Source organism: Hordeum vulgare, chromosome 5H (assembly GCF_904849725.1).
Source record: "Hordeum vulgare subsp. vulgare chromosome 5H, MorexV3_pseudomolecules_assembly, whole genome shotgun sequence".
In the NCBI taxonomy this organism is placed as follows: Eukaryota; Viridiplantae; Streptophyta; class Magnoliopsida; order Poales; family Poaceae; genus Hordeum; species Hordeum vulgare.
In genome coordinates this window covers 375,865,482-375,881,227 of record NC_058522.1, presented here as the reverse complement: position 1 = coordinate 375,881,227, position 15,746 = coordinate 375,865,482, and the positions used below count along the sequence as shown (strand labels likewise).

The 15,746-nt window shown below is 44.0% G+C and overlaps 1 protein-coding gene across 1 annotated transcript; it reads left to right on the top strand.

Annotated features, from left to right (window-relative positions):
* Positions 1 to 2,864: 2,864 nt before the first annotated feature.
* On the top strand, positions 2,865 to 8,076 carry LOC123398464 (amino acid transporter ANT1-like). The gene is made up of 3 exons (XM_045092932.1): positions 2,865 to 3,147; positions 6,897 to 7,541; positions 7,645 to 8,076. The coding sequence occupies exons 1-3, from the start codon at positions 2,911 to 2,913 to the stop codon at positions 8,026 to 8,028; spliced, it is 1,266 nt and encodes a 421-aa protein (XP_044948867.1). The 5' UTR covers positions 2,865 to 2,910; the 3' UTR covers positions 8,029 to 8,076.
* The last annotated feature ends 7,670 nt before the right edge of the window (positions 8,077 to 15,746 follow it).

Genomic DNA, 15,746 nt, shown 5'->3' with positions numbered 1-15,746 from the left:
GTATTATTACCAAATTATATTATTTTTTAGCACTAACCTATTGACAGAGCGCCCAGTGCTAGTTTCTATTTTTTGCATGTTTTTCACTTTTTAGGTTTTCCTTATCAAACGAAGTCCAATTGACCTGAAATATTTTGTGATTTTTTCTAGACCAGAAGAAGAACAACAAGCATCAGAGGAAGGCTGGGGGCCACAAGAGGGAGCGGGCGCCCTGTTGGCTTGTGAGCCCCTCGAGGCCCTTCAAACTCTGTTCTCTCGCTTATAAATTCTCTTATAGCCTAAAAACATTAGAAGGAGTCCCGAAACACTTTTTACACTGTTGCAAGTCTCTGTTCCGACGGGAGGCCATATAGAGCTCTGTTTCGGCATCCTGTTGGAGGGCGATCGATCACGGAAGGCCTCTTCATCAACCTTGTTGCCCTTATGATGATATGTGAGTAGTTCACCATAGACCTACGAGTCCATAGCCAATACCTATATGGCTAAGTGGTCGATGCCGAGGAAGAACGCCTTGGGAGACCCGCAACAAGCATGGGCGTAGGCGTTCTCCTCCTTCTCCACGGCGAGCCTGTCGACGACCCCTTCTTCTCTGGCCACAACAGCATGCTCCACATCGAGAAGCTCCGCATCCACCTTCGGCATGCCATAATGTGCGGGTAGAGCTCTTCGTGGAGGCGGTGAAAATTGGCCAAAGGGGACCACCCCCCACTGCGAGAGAGGCAGTTGCGCTTGCTTGGGCCACCAAGCCTCAACGAAGGGGGGGATCGACTGGAGTTGCCGGCCATCGCATTGTTGTGCTAGATTTCGTGTGGCACTGACCCGCCACGGTCACGACCACCACACCCGCTTACAGAACCTGTCATCGGTCACCAAAGAAAGGGTCTACACCGGGTGGAATTGCTTGACAAAAATAAGAAGAGATGTGATGGAGGAGGCAGATTGCGGCGAACACGCAAACCCTAAAACAATGATGGTCCGATAGATGTAGCGACTCAAGGATGGTTTTCCGGTTTGCTTGTACTCCCTCCGTTCCTAAATATAAGACCTTTTAGAGATTGCACTATGAACTACATACGGATGTACATAGACATATTTTAGAGTATAGATTCACTCATTTTCCTCCGTATGTAGTCTTCTAATGGAATCTCTAAAAGGTCTTATATTTTGGAACGGAGGGAGTATAATTTTTACGGGCCTAGGAGACATGTTAAAGCTATACAAAACACAAAAACACTATATCGACCGAGAGTTATGCAGCCAACGAGGTTAGAGCATCTATAGCTGGACCCCTCATACCCGTCTCAAATGCCCGGGCAAGCCGGCCGATCACTTACAGGTCACAAAAAAAATCGATCCAGTCGGACCCCTCAAACGGGTCTCATACGTCCGGGCTGACCAACATCTCTTATATCCATCCCAAATATGGGGCCGATATGGGGAAGCCCAGGCGCGCCCGCCACGTCGGACCCGACATCACGACACCACCGTAAATTACACAAAATCCATCCCGCGGAACAACCGGCTCCATTTGTTGTTTTCCTCTCTTCTTCATCCTCGCATCGTCCGTCTCGCAGCTCTGGCGTCGCCCGTGCATCGACGCCGTTCATAGCCTCTACCCCGCCAGCTCTGCGAGAGGAGTCTTTTGTCACGTCTTCATCGTGAAGGACGTCGTAGTCGGAAGACATCGCATTATGTCCGACAACTCTCTGGCTCTGCCTTGTGCTGGATGTGTTTGACATAATATCTGACCGGATTTTTTGGTCAGTTTTTAGGGGAAATGATAGATTCTGATGCTTTGTACGGCGAGGAGTATGGACCGACGGAGCTTGATCAACTGATTCAAGATGAGTTCTTCGATTCATCGGATTCAGACGAAAAAGTGGACATGTTCATGCTCATGACCATGTAAGAGGAAATGGACTGGCAAGTGGAGCATATTCTCAACGGGGAATCACTTTCGTGCAACTACGCCGTCAACGGCCAAGACTACAACATGGGATACTATCCCGTTGATGGCATATATCCTAAGGAGGCTGCATTTGTGAAGACCATATCTAAACCACATGAAAATAAACAAAAGCACTTCGTAACAATTCATGAAGCAGCTAGGAAGGATGTGGAGAGGGTATTCAGAGTGTTGCAAGCGCGTTGGAGAATTGTCCATGGGACTCCAATGATGTGGGAATCAGAAACTTTGTAGCAACCGATGGCACATTGCGTTATTTTGCACAATAAGATCTATGATCGTCGAGGATGAGGTGATGGTGTAGCTCAAACCAATGATTTTGAAGCACGTGGAGAACAAGTTGAAATCCCGAAAGATCAAGATGCAGTTCAGCTTATAAATTTTCTGCAGATGCAGCACACGCAACTACTTAATGATCCAATGAAGCATATGTGGACCAACAATAAAAATCAAAGAGGAAATGATTGATTGTGCACTTTAAATAAAATTAATGTAAATGTTCTTTATGTTGGTACCTACATTTGTTATTTATGCATGACATTAGTTTATGTGATTGACGTGCATGATTTTATATGGATTTGACAGTCCAGATATAAGATGAAAGAAGCAAAATATGAGGGACCATCCGGATGATCGTGGGCATGCCCGGATGCGTCCGACGAACTTATAGGAGGTCGGATTATCCCAATCCGACTGTAGGTGCTTTTATACCGGATCTGCTAGGGTTGCTTTAATAGCAAAATAAAAATAAAAATCATGTGCGCTTTACACGTCCCACTCACTCACTCACTCACTCACTCGCTCACCCCGTGACAAAAGCACGGCACATATATACCTCGCGAGTCGTACGTGTGGCTGCCTCGCCCACCAAACACATCTCCAATAAAAAAACAACCCAATTTTAGCTCTGCCCTCTCGACACGTACGCGATTGCTGCTGGGAGGATGGCGGAGGCAAAGGCGGCGCCGCTGCTGGCGCGGGAGGACGGGGGTGCTGCCGCCGGGGGATCCGGGCGCGGCGGCGGAGCGACGTGGGCGCAGACGCTGGGCAACGTGGTGGTGTCCATCGTCGGCACGGGGGTGCTGGGCCTGCCCTACGCCTTCCGCGCCGCCGGCTGGCTCGCGGGAACCCTCGGAGTCGCCGCCGCCGGCTGCGCCACGCTCTACTGCATGCTCCTCCTCGTCAGTATCTACCCAGATTTGCTTTACATCTTCCTCTTTAGTTTTTCTCCCGCTGATTATCTGGGTTTAAGCCAAAAATAAAATACATAGAATTCTGGAGCTGCTGCACCCTGCAATGCGTTCAGTCTATATACAGGTTGGGTGAACTGCTCGGAGCAACTCTATCGGACCCCGCAAAACGGCCGGCCTGCAAAAAATCCGACGACTATACGGGTTTGGGCTGGTTTTCCTGCCAGAGCAGACACTGCAAACGCGGCCCGACCCGTAACATTTTTACGGTGGCCCGTAAACGCGACCGCTCGACCCGTATAATTGCGGGTTCGACCGCTGGATGCGGGTCGAAACCCCATCCCTCCGTCGCCGCGAAAAGCCCCCGCATCTCACCGCCGGCGCCTCCAATCCGCCGCCGCGCGCCTCCATTCCGCTGCGTAGCAGCTCAAATCCACCACCCTTGATGGCCAGCTCGGGTAGCCGTAGGAACGACGACCCCGAGAGGGCTCGTCGCGTCAGATCCGACGCCGCCCGTAAGTGCGCCGCCCGCCGGTACACGCGGTGGGGCCTGCCGCCGCCGCCGTCGCTCCTCCGTCGCAAGAGAGAGGAGTACGACCGCGTGCGCGGCCGCCTGTTCTCCGGCAGCAGCTCATTCGAGGCGTCGAGCTCGCGCTCGTCCTCCTCCCTCCCACCGGTGAAGAGGGAGCTCGAAGAGCTCCCGTCGGTGAAGATGGAGCCGGAGGCCGAGGTGGTGCCGGAGCGACGTGTCGGGGCCGTCGTCGGACCGGAGGATTTCCTCCTTCCGGCGGAGGCGGATAGCCTCCTGCCCGTGCTGCTGGCGCGGAGTGCACAAGAGGCGGAAGAGGACCAGCAGCGCCGCCGGAGGGAGGAGGAGATCGACACCGTGCTCTACGAGCAGGGTGTCGCATCGGCCATCGCCTTCGGCCACAAGGTGGAGTGGCGCCGTGAAGCGACCGCGCAGAAGCGCATCTACGTCGAGCTCTCCTCCGACGAGGACGACGACTGAATGTAGGATATCTATTACTGCACGAGCTCGACTCCGGTGAGCTCCATTTTGCGTAGTGCGGTAGGATAGGTAGTAGCTCTGGTGAGCTCCGATGAGCTCCAGTAGGTGATGCCCCTGTAGTTTGTATGATCATTACTGTGGTTCCAATTTCGCCCGCGAATGTTTATTTTTCAAATTATGCAGTTTCATTATGCGGGTTCTGTTTCGTCCCGTAAAACCCCACTTCGTCGAACTGCAAAACGCGTTTGCAGGTCATGATTATACAGGGTCTGCTAGAGTTGCTCTCATGAAAAATTGGACGACATCCGTGCTTAAACTTCAAGTGTTGTGATGATTTGAAGATCTCAATCGCTATTAGTAGTGCAGAAAATAAACTTTCCCACAAATTATTTGTGTGGCTCTGTTCCTCTCATCTTCTTTTTGAGCTCGCTTAACCCCTAAAGTATCCAATGAAAAAATAGGGCACTATAGCGTTCTAAGCTAAATGAAATGAGTGTACAATCGTTGGCTATAACGTGATATACCGCCACTATAGTGGATTTTAAGGGCTGGGCTATTTTGTCATAACACACTATTTTGTACCCCCGGAAGTGTCATGTCTTGAAGGATTTTACCCGTAGTTGGTTTCTAGAAGGACAAAAACGTGCATATATACAAAAAAACATACATGTATGCTACGAGATGAGATATCAACGTGTAAATTTTGGTTAATGAGTATGATTATTTGCCATGTGTGCAAAAATAAAAATAAAGGAGGATATTTCCTAGGATAGTGTTTTTTTTGCTCTCGGATCGCATGATCTTTTTATTCCAAATATTTCAAAAACTGAGTTAAAAAGTTTTTTATTAGAGTGAGTCATGTAACAAGTTTTTTGTAAAGATAAATTCGAACCGGGTTTAAGAAAAACTAAGGGGCTAGAACAGCATTTTCACTTAAAAAAAACTTTTCTTTGTTATTTATCCACAGGTCACCCATTTGTTGTGGTGAAATAGTATTGAGTCATTTGCAGTTGAGATTCGTGCTGAACTTTTTGGGATGAGTACATTTTTTGTTTTTTGTTTACTTAAAGCGGTCATGTGATCCCGAGAGCCAAAGTTTTTATTTTTTATTTTTCTCAACAGGTCCTAAATGGTTAAACATGTGTATTCTACTTTTTCTGTTGCTTGTTGAGCATGCTCAATGCTTTCAGTTGGACTGAACCTAATAACTTTATTTGGCTTCCTTCACAAAATAATTGGCACTACTTTTATGGTGAAAAAGACCAAAAAAATGTGCATTATTACAATCTTTTACTCTTATAAACGAGTATTTAACAAAAAACTACCACAATTCGTCAAATCGTGTGTACAAACTACCACTTTACGATTTTGTTTCAAAAACTACCACTTCTTTACTAACCGTTGACTAAAAACTACCAATTTTGTAAAGCGACCGATTCGGCTCGTTTAAACTCGATTATGATATTGTTGGCCCACACATAAGTGTTGATGTGGCACAATAGTCAAGTCCATTATATTGATCGTCGTGACATGTAGGTCTCGCATGGCCTGACAGCGTCTGCAGCCGCCTCGGGACCCGAGCTCCCGCAACGCCTGCGCCCCTGCTCGCCCGCAGCCGCACCCCTGCTCGCCCGCAGCCGCACCCCTGGTCGGACTCGCCACCGGAGCTCCGCAGGTGGTTGCCGACCCCGTCGTGGCCGGATCCGGCTGCCTCGCCTCCCTAGCGCAGCCCCGCTGCCCTGCGAACCGCCCCGCGCTTTCCGTCACCATGGCCACGCCCCGAGCGGCCGCTGTCCAGCCTCGCCGTCGGCAGGCCTCCCCATCGCCGTCCAGCCTCGCCATCGCGAGATCCGGTAGGCGCCGCCCCGAATCCGCCTTCCCCGGACCTCCCCGCCGCCCTGCTCGCGTTAGCAGGTCTCACCGTATCCTTCGGATGCGGCCGCGCGGCCACAGTACATCTTCTCCGCCTCCGGTGAAGGCTACCAGCGTCTTGATTTCTTTCTCCGATGACCTGCGCGACCTGCTGCTGGTGCCCATGGAGGATGTGATAGCCTGGCTTATTAGGGATGATAGACTACTCATATCAATAAGGAATTCCTTCTTTTTCGGGAGCCCATTCGAATGGAACTCTCAAGTTAAGCGTGCTCAGCTTGGAGTAGTTCTAGGATGAGTGACCGACCGGGAAGTTGATCCCGGGTGCGCATGAGTGAGCATAAAGTGCGCGGAAAAGACTAGTATTGCTATGTGGGGCCAGTCTAAATCCCGCCAGGAGTAACAACCGCCGGCGGGTGTGTCCGGGGCGTTACAGAGGATCTGGTGTCGGTCTCCGTCGTCCCGCTTGTCGTCATCTGCAGCCGGTGACGGAAACTATACCTGATCTTGCTCCATGGGGAATTTTAGAGGAAGGAGATAGAAATGACATGTGGGCCTCATATGTTGATGGTCAAACTTAACAGTGCTGACTTTTTCCGTCCTGACACGTGGGCCAACACTATCCTAATCGAGTTTAAACGAGCCAAATCGGGCGCTTTACAGACCTGGTAGTTTTAGACAACAATTAGTGAAAAAACGGTAGTTTTTGGGACAAAATCATAAAGTGGTAGTTTGTAGCCACCGTTCCACGAATTGTGGTAGTTTTTTTGTTGAATACTCTTTATAAACTGACCAACTTTGATGAATGCATTACTATTTCTCAGCTGTGTAATTTACTTGGTGTATTTTCTGTCTGAAGGTGGAGTGTAGAGATAAACTGGAAGAGGAAGAAAAAGAAGAGCCATGTGATGTTCTCTACACATACGGGGATTTGGGTGAGAAGTGTTTTGGGGCAATCGGGCGATACTTGACAGAAATCCTCATCTTCCTTTCTCAAGCCGGCGGTTCTGTTGCTTACCTGATATTCATTGCTCAGAATCTCCACTCCATGCTTACCCAGTTCATGTCGCCAGACGGCTTCATCTTTGCTGTCCTCCTGCCTCTGCAAATTGCACTCTCCTTCGTTCGCTCGCTGTCCTCCCTTTCACCTTTCAGCATATTTGCAGATGCATGCAATGTCCTAGCGATGGCCATAGTTATCAAAGAGGACATACGTCTTTTCGATCATCCATTTGCAGATAGAAGTGCTTTTAATGGGCTTTGGGCGATACCTTTCTCTTTTGGGGTTGCACTTTTCTGCTTTGAAGGATTTAGCATGACCCTGGCACTGGAAGCATCGATGGCGGAACGGAAAAAATTCAAATGGGTGCTTTCTCAAGCACTTGTATGTATCATGTTTGTGTATGCGTGTTTTGGAGTGTGTGGATACTTGGCTTATGGTGAAGCCACCAAGGACATCGTAACACTTAACCTTCCCAATAGCTGGTCTTCTTCAGCAGTTAAGGTTAGTGCTCTTTTCATAACTTATTTGGTGTAATCAGATTTGATTTGCTGAAGTAATCACATTTGTATCCAAGCTAACAGTTTGATGATTTTAAATTCTACAGATTGGCCTATGCATTGCACTAGCATTCACATTCCCGGTCATGATGCACCCGATCCATGAGATCATTGAGGCGAGAATCAGATCGAGTTGGTGCTCTCAGAAGTTTTTGCAGAATGTCGGTGGCCCCAATTGGTTAGCCTTGCACACAAGCCGCATCGTGGTGGTGATCATCCTTGCTGTGGTGGCCTCCTACGTGCCTGCATTTGGTGCCTTCATCTCCTTCGTCGGGAGCACGGTGTGTGCTCTGCTGGCTTTCGTGCTGCCTACCGCCTTCCATCTCAGCATCGTGGGGTCTTCGATGAGCTTGTGGCGACACCTGCTGGACTACGGTTTCCTTCTTTTTGGCCTTGTTTTTGCTGTCCATGGAACCTTCACTGCTCTCTAGCTTGTCACATTGACCAGGATCAAAATGGCCAAGGACTGTTGGTGTGTACATGTCGAGTGTATTTATAAACCGCATGACAAAAGGTAATGCGCATGAAAGAAAACAATGAAAAGAAACACCATCTAAAAGAAGAAACGGATTTGAGAGATTATTCAAGAAAATGTTCATCAGGGTTGGATTGGACGGAAGCCGCTGTAAGCAGGGGTGAGCGGTGCCGTTTTTTCCTCTCTTGACAATTCGGTGCCGATCCGCTTCATAGTCAAAACAGACCACGTTAGTTCTAACTTTCCCATCCATATTTAGCCTAGATTTAACTAATTCCCTACTTATGCGGGACCGAGGAACCGAGGACGGATGGCGCTCTCCTCCCCCTCTCCCTTCTTCCCGCACCCTAGCTCCCCTCCCAGTCATCCTCCTCCCGAGGCTGCCATCTTGGGTCTTCTCCATCCTCTCCCCGCTTCGTGTTGATCTCGCCTTCGCCGTCGATGGCTGCGTTGACATCGGATCATCCACGGATCCGTGAGGAGCTCCCATGCAGCATTGCAGGCGCCCGTTAACGATTGGGCGCCTGCAACGCTTCTAGCATGTGCCGGTCCATTAGAGTGCTCCGCAGTTTGTTTTCTTTTGGTTACGGAAATTAAAATATGAAATCAAATAAATCTTACAGATTTATACAAAAAAGGTAAATACATTTTTTTTCATATCTTTTAAAAAGGTTCATAAATTTTGAAGAAAGTTCATCAATTTTAAAAAAAGTTCATTGAAAATGAAATAAAGTTCACCCAATTTAGGAAAAGTTCATTACATTTTTAAAAATTTCAATAAGTTTGTAAAAATTTCACAAAAATTCAACAAAAATTCATGTATTTTTTTAAAAAGTGCATTGAACTAAAAAAAGTTCATAATAAATCTTTAAAAAGTTCATCCACTTTCAAAAAGATGTTCATCAAATTCAAAAAAGTACATCGATATTCAAAAAAGTAAATCTCTCCCTAATAATAAAGCAAATACGGTTTCTGGTCATCCATCTTGAAAATTACCCCTAAAGTTTGCATAAATTACCCACCTGTCCACCGGTAAGTAATAGAAAACGTTTCATAAAGCAAAAAATGTTGGACTGGGCCTGTCCATGTAAAAACGTCCTATATTACGCTCTGCACGCTGGGAGAATATCCAATACACCGTATGGGCCGGCCCATGCACAGGCGACTGCTTTTAGTTCCATTTATTTATTTATTTTCAGTTCTGTTTTATTTTTTTATTTTAAATAATTTAGAACTTCAAATAATCTTTAAAATTTTAATAAACTGAAAATTATAAATCAACACATTTCAAAAATTAAAATGTTTGTGACTTCAAAAACTGCTCGGAGTTTTGTAAAAAATGCTTGCATACATAATAAAATGTTTGCAATTTTAGAAAAATATTTGTACAATAAGAAATGTCCATGATCTCAAATACAATTCCATGTATTAAAAATTATTAAAGGCATTTAACAAAATGCTTTCTAATTCAAAATATGTTAATGCATTTAAAAAATGTCCTAATATTTTAAAAATAGCTAATGCCTGTTTTGATATTTTATTTTTTTTATTTAAAATTTTTCGTTCCATTTTTGTTTATTTATAATTTAAATAATTTAGAATTACAAAAAATTTTGCATACTAAAATATAGGAATTTTGAATTAAAATGCTGACAAATTTTTATTTCGAATTAAAAATAGGATTAAAAAAAGCACCGGATTTCTATATATTATTTTGCAAATTCCAAAACAATGTCCATGAATTTAATAAATATATTGCTGATTTATAAAAATGTTTGTTTATTCAGAAAACTTCATGCGTTTCAAAAAATGTTTGTGAATTTAAAATAAAATCCTCCAACATCAAAAATTATGTTCGTCTTTTCTTGAATTGGTCGCCAATTCAAAAGAAAATATTTAAACCCGTTCAAAATATAAAAAATATTCATGATTTTTAGTAAATGTTTGTAAATTGTAAAAAATGTTCTCGATTTTAAAATTGTTTCCATATTTGTAAAATTGTTCACGAAAGATCTAATGTATGTAGGTAAACATTAATGTTTCTAAGTCTATGTGACAATATACCTGTGTGAATTTTGAAGAATGAACTGTTGGATGCATCGGATTATTATTGTATGTTTTTAAAAAAAATCTTGAAATTCAGAATAAATCTTTGAGTTACCAAGATTTTTGAAAATGTAAAGATTGCTTCAACTTGTGAATAAATTTAAAAGAAGAAACATTTTCTTGCATTTGTGTACAAAATTTCTAAATCAAGCGATGATATGTGAACATAATGTGTTCATCATCATTGAAGATTATGTTTTTTTTCTTACGTGGCAACGCACGAGCCATTTTGCTAGTAAATCTTAAAAAATATTCGTTTCCTATAGATCATATCTTGCTTGTGAAAGATGTTTTTAGTCAATGGGTCTGAACATTTCAGATCCATGTATGCTTTACAAATCTCTATGTCATCCTACACATGCTGCTACCACGCACCATTTGGAACTATTCCAAATGACTGCTCCACTATACGAATCCGGTTTACTACTCATAGTTATTCGGATTAGTGTCAAAGCTTGCATCGACGTAACTCTTTACGAGTACTCCTTAATCGAGAAAAAAAAAATCCTTAGTCCACTAGTTACTAAAGATAAGTTTGACCGCTGTTTAGTGATTCAATCCTGGATCACTCTTTCGTACCCCTTGACAAATTCATGGCAAGGCACACATCAGGTGCGGTACACAACATAACATACTTTAGAGCCTACGGCTAAGGCATAGGGGACAACCTTCGTCCTTTCTCTTTCTTCTCCCGTGGTTGGGCTTTGAGTCTTACTCAAATTTACACCTTTACAACAGAACCAAGAACCCCTTCTTTGCCGATCTATTTTGAACTCCTTAAAAAATTTGTCAAGGCATGCATTTCGTTAAAAGTCCTATTAAGCGCTTTGATCTATCTCCATAGATCTTGATACTCAATGTTCAAGTAGCTTAATCCAGGTTTTCCTTTGAAAAACTCCTTTCAAATAACCCTACATGCTTTCCAAAAATTCTACATCATCTCCGATCAACAATATGTCAACCACATATACTCATCAGAAATTATATAGTGCTCCCACTCACTTCTTTGGAAATACAAGTTTCTCACAAACCTTGTATAAACCCAAAAACTTTGATCATCTTATCAAAGCGTATATTCCAACTCCGAGATGCTTGCACCGGTCCATAGAAGGATCGCTGGAGCTTGCATACTTGTTAACATCCTTAGGATCGACAAAACCTTCTCATTGTATCACATACAACCTTTCCTTAAGGAAACCATCGAGGAAACAATGTTTTGACATCCTATGTGCAATATTTCATAAATAATGCAGCAACTGCTACCATAATTCCAACATACTTTTAGCATCGCTATGAGTGAGAAAGTCTCATCATAGTCAACTCTTTAAACTTGTCGGAAACATATTTGCGACAAGTCGAGCTTTCTTAATGGTGACTTTTCACCATCATCGCGTGTCTTCCTTTTAAAGATCCATATCTACTTAATAGTCTTACGACCATCAAGCAGTTCTTCCAAAGTCCACACTTTGTTGTCATACATGGATCCTCTCTCGGATTTCATGGCCTCCAGCCATTTGCCGGAATCCGGGCCCACCATCGCTTCTCCATAGCTCGTAGGTTCATTGTTGTTCAACAACATGACCTCCAAGGTAGGGTTACCGTACTACTCTGTAGAAATATGCGACCTTGTCGACCTACAAGATTTGTAGTAACTTGATCCGAAGCTTAATGATCACTATCATCAGTTTCCACTTCAATTGGCGTAGGCGCCACACGAACAACTTCCTGCGCCCTGCTACACACTGGTTGAAGTGACGGTTCAGTAACCTCATCAAGTTCCACCACCCTCCCACTCAATTCTTTCGAGAGAAACCTTTCCTTGAGAAAGGACCCATTTCTAGAAACAAAACACTTTGCTTTCGGATCTAAGATAGGATATGTACCCAACTGTTTTGGATATCCTATGAAGATGCATCTATCCGCTTTGGGTTCAGCCTTATCAGACTGAAACTTTTTCACATAAGCATCGTAGCCCCAAACTTTCAAGAAACGACAGCTTAGGTTTCTCCAAACCATAGTTCATACGGTGTCATCTCAACGGAATTACGCGGTGTCCTATTTAAAGTGAATGCGGTTGTCTCTAATACCTAACCCAAAACGATGGTGGTATCCAATAGGGTGCGGCTATGACGTTCGGACACACCATCACACTATGGTGTTCTAGGTGGCATGAATTGCGAAACAATTTCCACATTGCCTTAACTGTGTACCAAAACTCGCAATCAGATATTCATCTCTATGATCATATCGTAGACAGTTTATCCTCTTGTCACGACGATCTTCACTCTGAAATAGCTTTGAACTTTTCAATATTTCAGACTTGTGATTCATCAAGTAAATACCCCTCTATCTACTCAAATCGTCAGTGAAGTAAGAACATAACGATATCCACTGCGTGCCTCAACGCTCATTGGACTGCACACATCAAAAATGTATTACTTCCAACAAGTTACTTTCTTGTTCCATCTCACTGGAAAACGAGGCCTTCAGTCATCTTGACCATGTGGTATGATTTGCATGTCTCAAGTGATTCAGAATCAAGTGAGTCCAAACGATCCATCTGCATGGACTTTCTTCATGCGTTTATACCAATAGGTATGGTTTGCATGTCTCAAACGTTTCAAAAATGAGTGAGTACAAAGATCCATCAGCATGGATCTTCTTCATGCATTTTATACCAACATGACTCAAGTGGCAGTGCCACAAGTAAGTGGTACTATCATTACTACTTTGTATCTTTTGGCATCAATATTATGAACATGTGTAGCACTACGATCGAGATTCAATAAACCATTGAAGGTAATTATTCAAGCAAAGAGAATAACCATTATTCTATTTAAATAAATAATTGTATTGCAATAAACACGATCCAATCATGTTCATGCTCAACGCAAACACCAAATAACAATTATTTAGGTTTAACACCAATCCCGATGGTAGAGGGAGCGTGCAATGTTTGATCACATCAACCTTAGAATACTTCCTACACACATCATCACCTCACCCTTGCTAGTATCCTTTTAATCCGTAGTTATAACTTCGAGTTACTAACACTTAGCAACTGAACCGGTATCTAATACCCTGGTGCTACTAGGAATGCTAGTAAGGTACACATCAATATCATGTATATCCAATATACTTTTGTCGACTTTGCCAGCCTTATCATCTACCAAGTATCTAGGGTAGTTCCGCCTCACTGACCGTTTCCCTCATAACAGAAGCACCTAGTCTCGGGTTTGGGTTCAACCCTGGGTTTCTTCACTAGAGCAACAACTGTTTTGCCGTTTCATAAAGTATCCCTTCTTACCCTTGCCCTTTCTTGAAACTAGTGGTTTTACTAACCATCAACGATTGATGCTCCTACTTGATTTCTACTTTCGTAGTGTCAAACATTGCGAATAGCTCAAGGATCATCATATGTATCCTTGATATGATATAGTTCATCACGAAGCTCTAGTAGCTTGGTGGCAGTGACTTTGGAGAACCATCACTATCTCATCTGGAAGATCAACTCCCACTTGATTCAAGCGATTGTAGCACTCAGACAATCTAAGCAGATGCTCAACGATTGAGCTTTTCTCCCTTACTTTGCAGACAAAGAATCTTGTCGAAGGTCTGATACCTCTTAACAAGGACACGAGCATGAAATCCCTATTTCATCTCTTGGAACATCTCATATGTTCCGTGACGTTTCAAAACGTCTTCGGCGCCCCAATTCTAAGTCGTTAAGCATTACACACTGAACTATCACGTGGTCATCAAAAACGTGTATGTCAGATGTTCGCAACATCCACAGACGACGCTTGAGGTTCAGCACACCGAGCGGTGCATTAAGGACATAAGCCTTCTGTGCATCAATGAGGACAATCCTGAGTTTACGGATTCAGTCCACAAAATTGCTACTATCATCTTTCAACTAAATTTTCTCTAGGACCATATAAAAACAATAGAGCTAGAGTGCAAGCTACAACATAATTTGCAAAGACCTTTTTGACTATGTTCATGATAATTGAGTTTAGCTAATCATATTACTAATAACTCCCACTCAAAATAGGCATCCCTCTAGTCATTTGAGTGGCGCGTGATCCAAATCCACTAACTGAAGTCCGATCATCACGTGAGTTGAGTATAGTTTCAGTGGTGAACATCTCCATGTTGATCATATCAACTATATGATTCATGCTTGACCTTTCGGTCTCTTGTGTTCCGAGGCCATGTCTCTACATGCTAGGCTCGTCAAGTTTAACCCGAGTGTTCCGCGTGTGCAACTGTTTTGCACCCGTTGTATGTGAACATTGAGTCTATCACACCCGATCATCATGTGGTGTCTCGAAACAATGAACTGACGCAACGGTGCACAGTCGAGGAGAACACAATTTTATCTTGAAATTTTAGTGAGGGATCAGCTTATAATGCTACCATCGTTCTAAGCAAGATAAGGTGCATAAAAGGATTAACATCCCATGCAATTCATAAGTGACATGATATGGCCATGATCTTGTGCTTCTTGATCTCCATCACCAAAGCACCGGCGTGATCTTCATCATCACCGGCGCCACACCACGATCTCCATCATCGTGCCGCCATCGAGGTTGCCGTCCTATCTATCTTATCACTACCAAAGCTACAACCTAGCAATATAGTAAACGCATCTGCAAGCACAAACGTTAGTTTAAAGACAACCCTATGGCTCCTGCCGGTTGCCGTAGCATTGACGTGCAAGTCGATATTTAACTATTACAACATGATCATCTCATACATCCAATATATCACATCATGTCTTTGGCCATATCACATCACATGCATACCCTGCAAAAACAAGTTAGACGTCCTCTAATTTGTTGGTGCATGTTTTACGTGGCTGCTATTGGTATCTAGTATGATCGCATCTTACTTACGCAAAGCCACAATGGTGATATGCAGTTTGCTATTTAACCTTTTCCAAGGACCGCCTCGGTCAAATCTGATTCAACTAAAGTTGAAGAACCAGGCACCCGTCAGTCATCTTTATGCAACAAGTTGCATGTTAGTCGATGAAACCGGTCACTCGTAAGCGTACTAGTAAGGTTGGTCCGGGCCGCTTCTATCCATCAATACCGTTAAATAGAAAAAAGACTAAGGAGGGCAGAAAAAGAACATCAACACCCACAAACTCTTTTGTGTTCTACTCGAGATATCATCTACGCATGAACCTAGCTCATGATGCCACTGTTGGGGAACGTTGCATGGGAATTTTGTTTTCCTACGCACACGAAGTCCTATCATGGTGATGATCATCTATGAGAGTGAGATCGGATCCCCATACCCTTGTAGATCGCTAAGAGGAAGCGTTAATAAACGTGGTTGATGTAGTGGTACGTCTTCATGATCCGGCCCACGAACCGTCCCACGATCCGTCCCACGAACCGTCACGCGATCCGTCCCGATCAAGTGCCGAACGGACGGCACCTCCACGTTCCGCACACGTACAGCTTGATGACGATCTCTACCTTCTTGATCCAGCAAGAGGGGGAGGAGAGGGAGATGAGTTCTCCAGCACGGCGGCATGGTGCTGGTGGTGGTGCTATT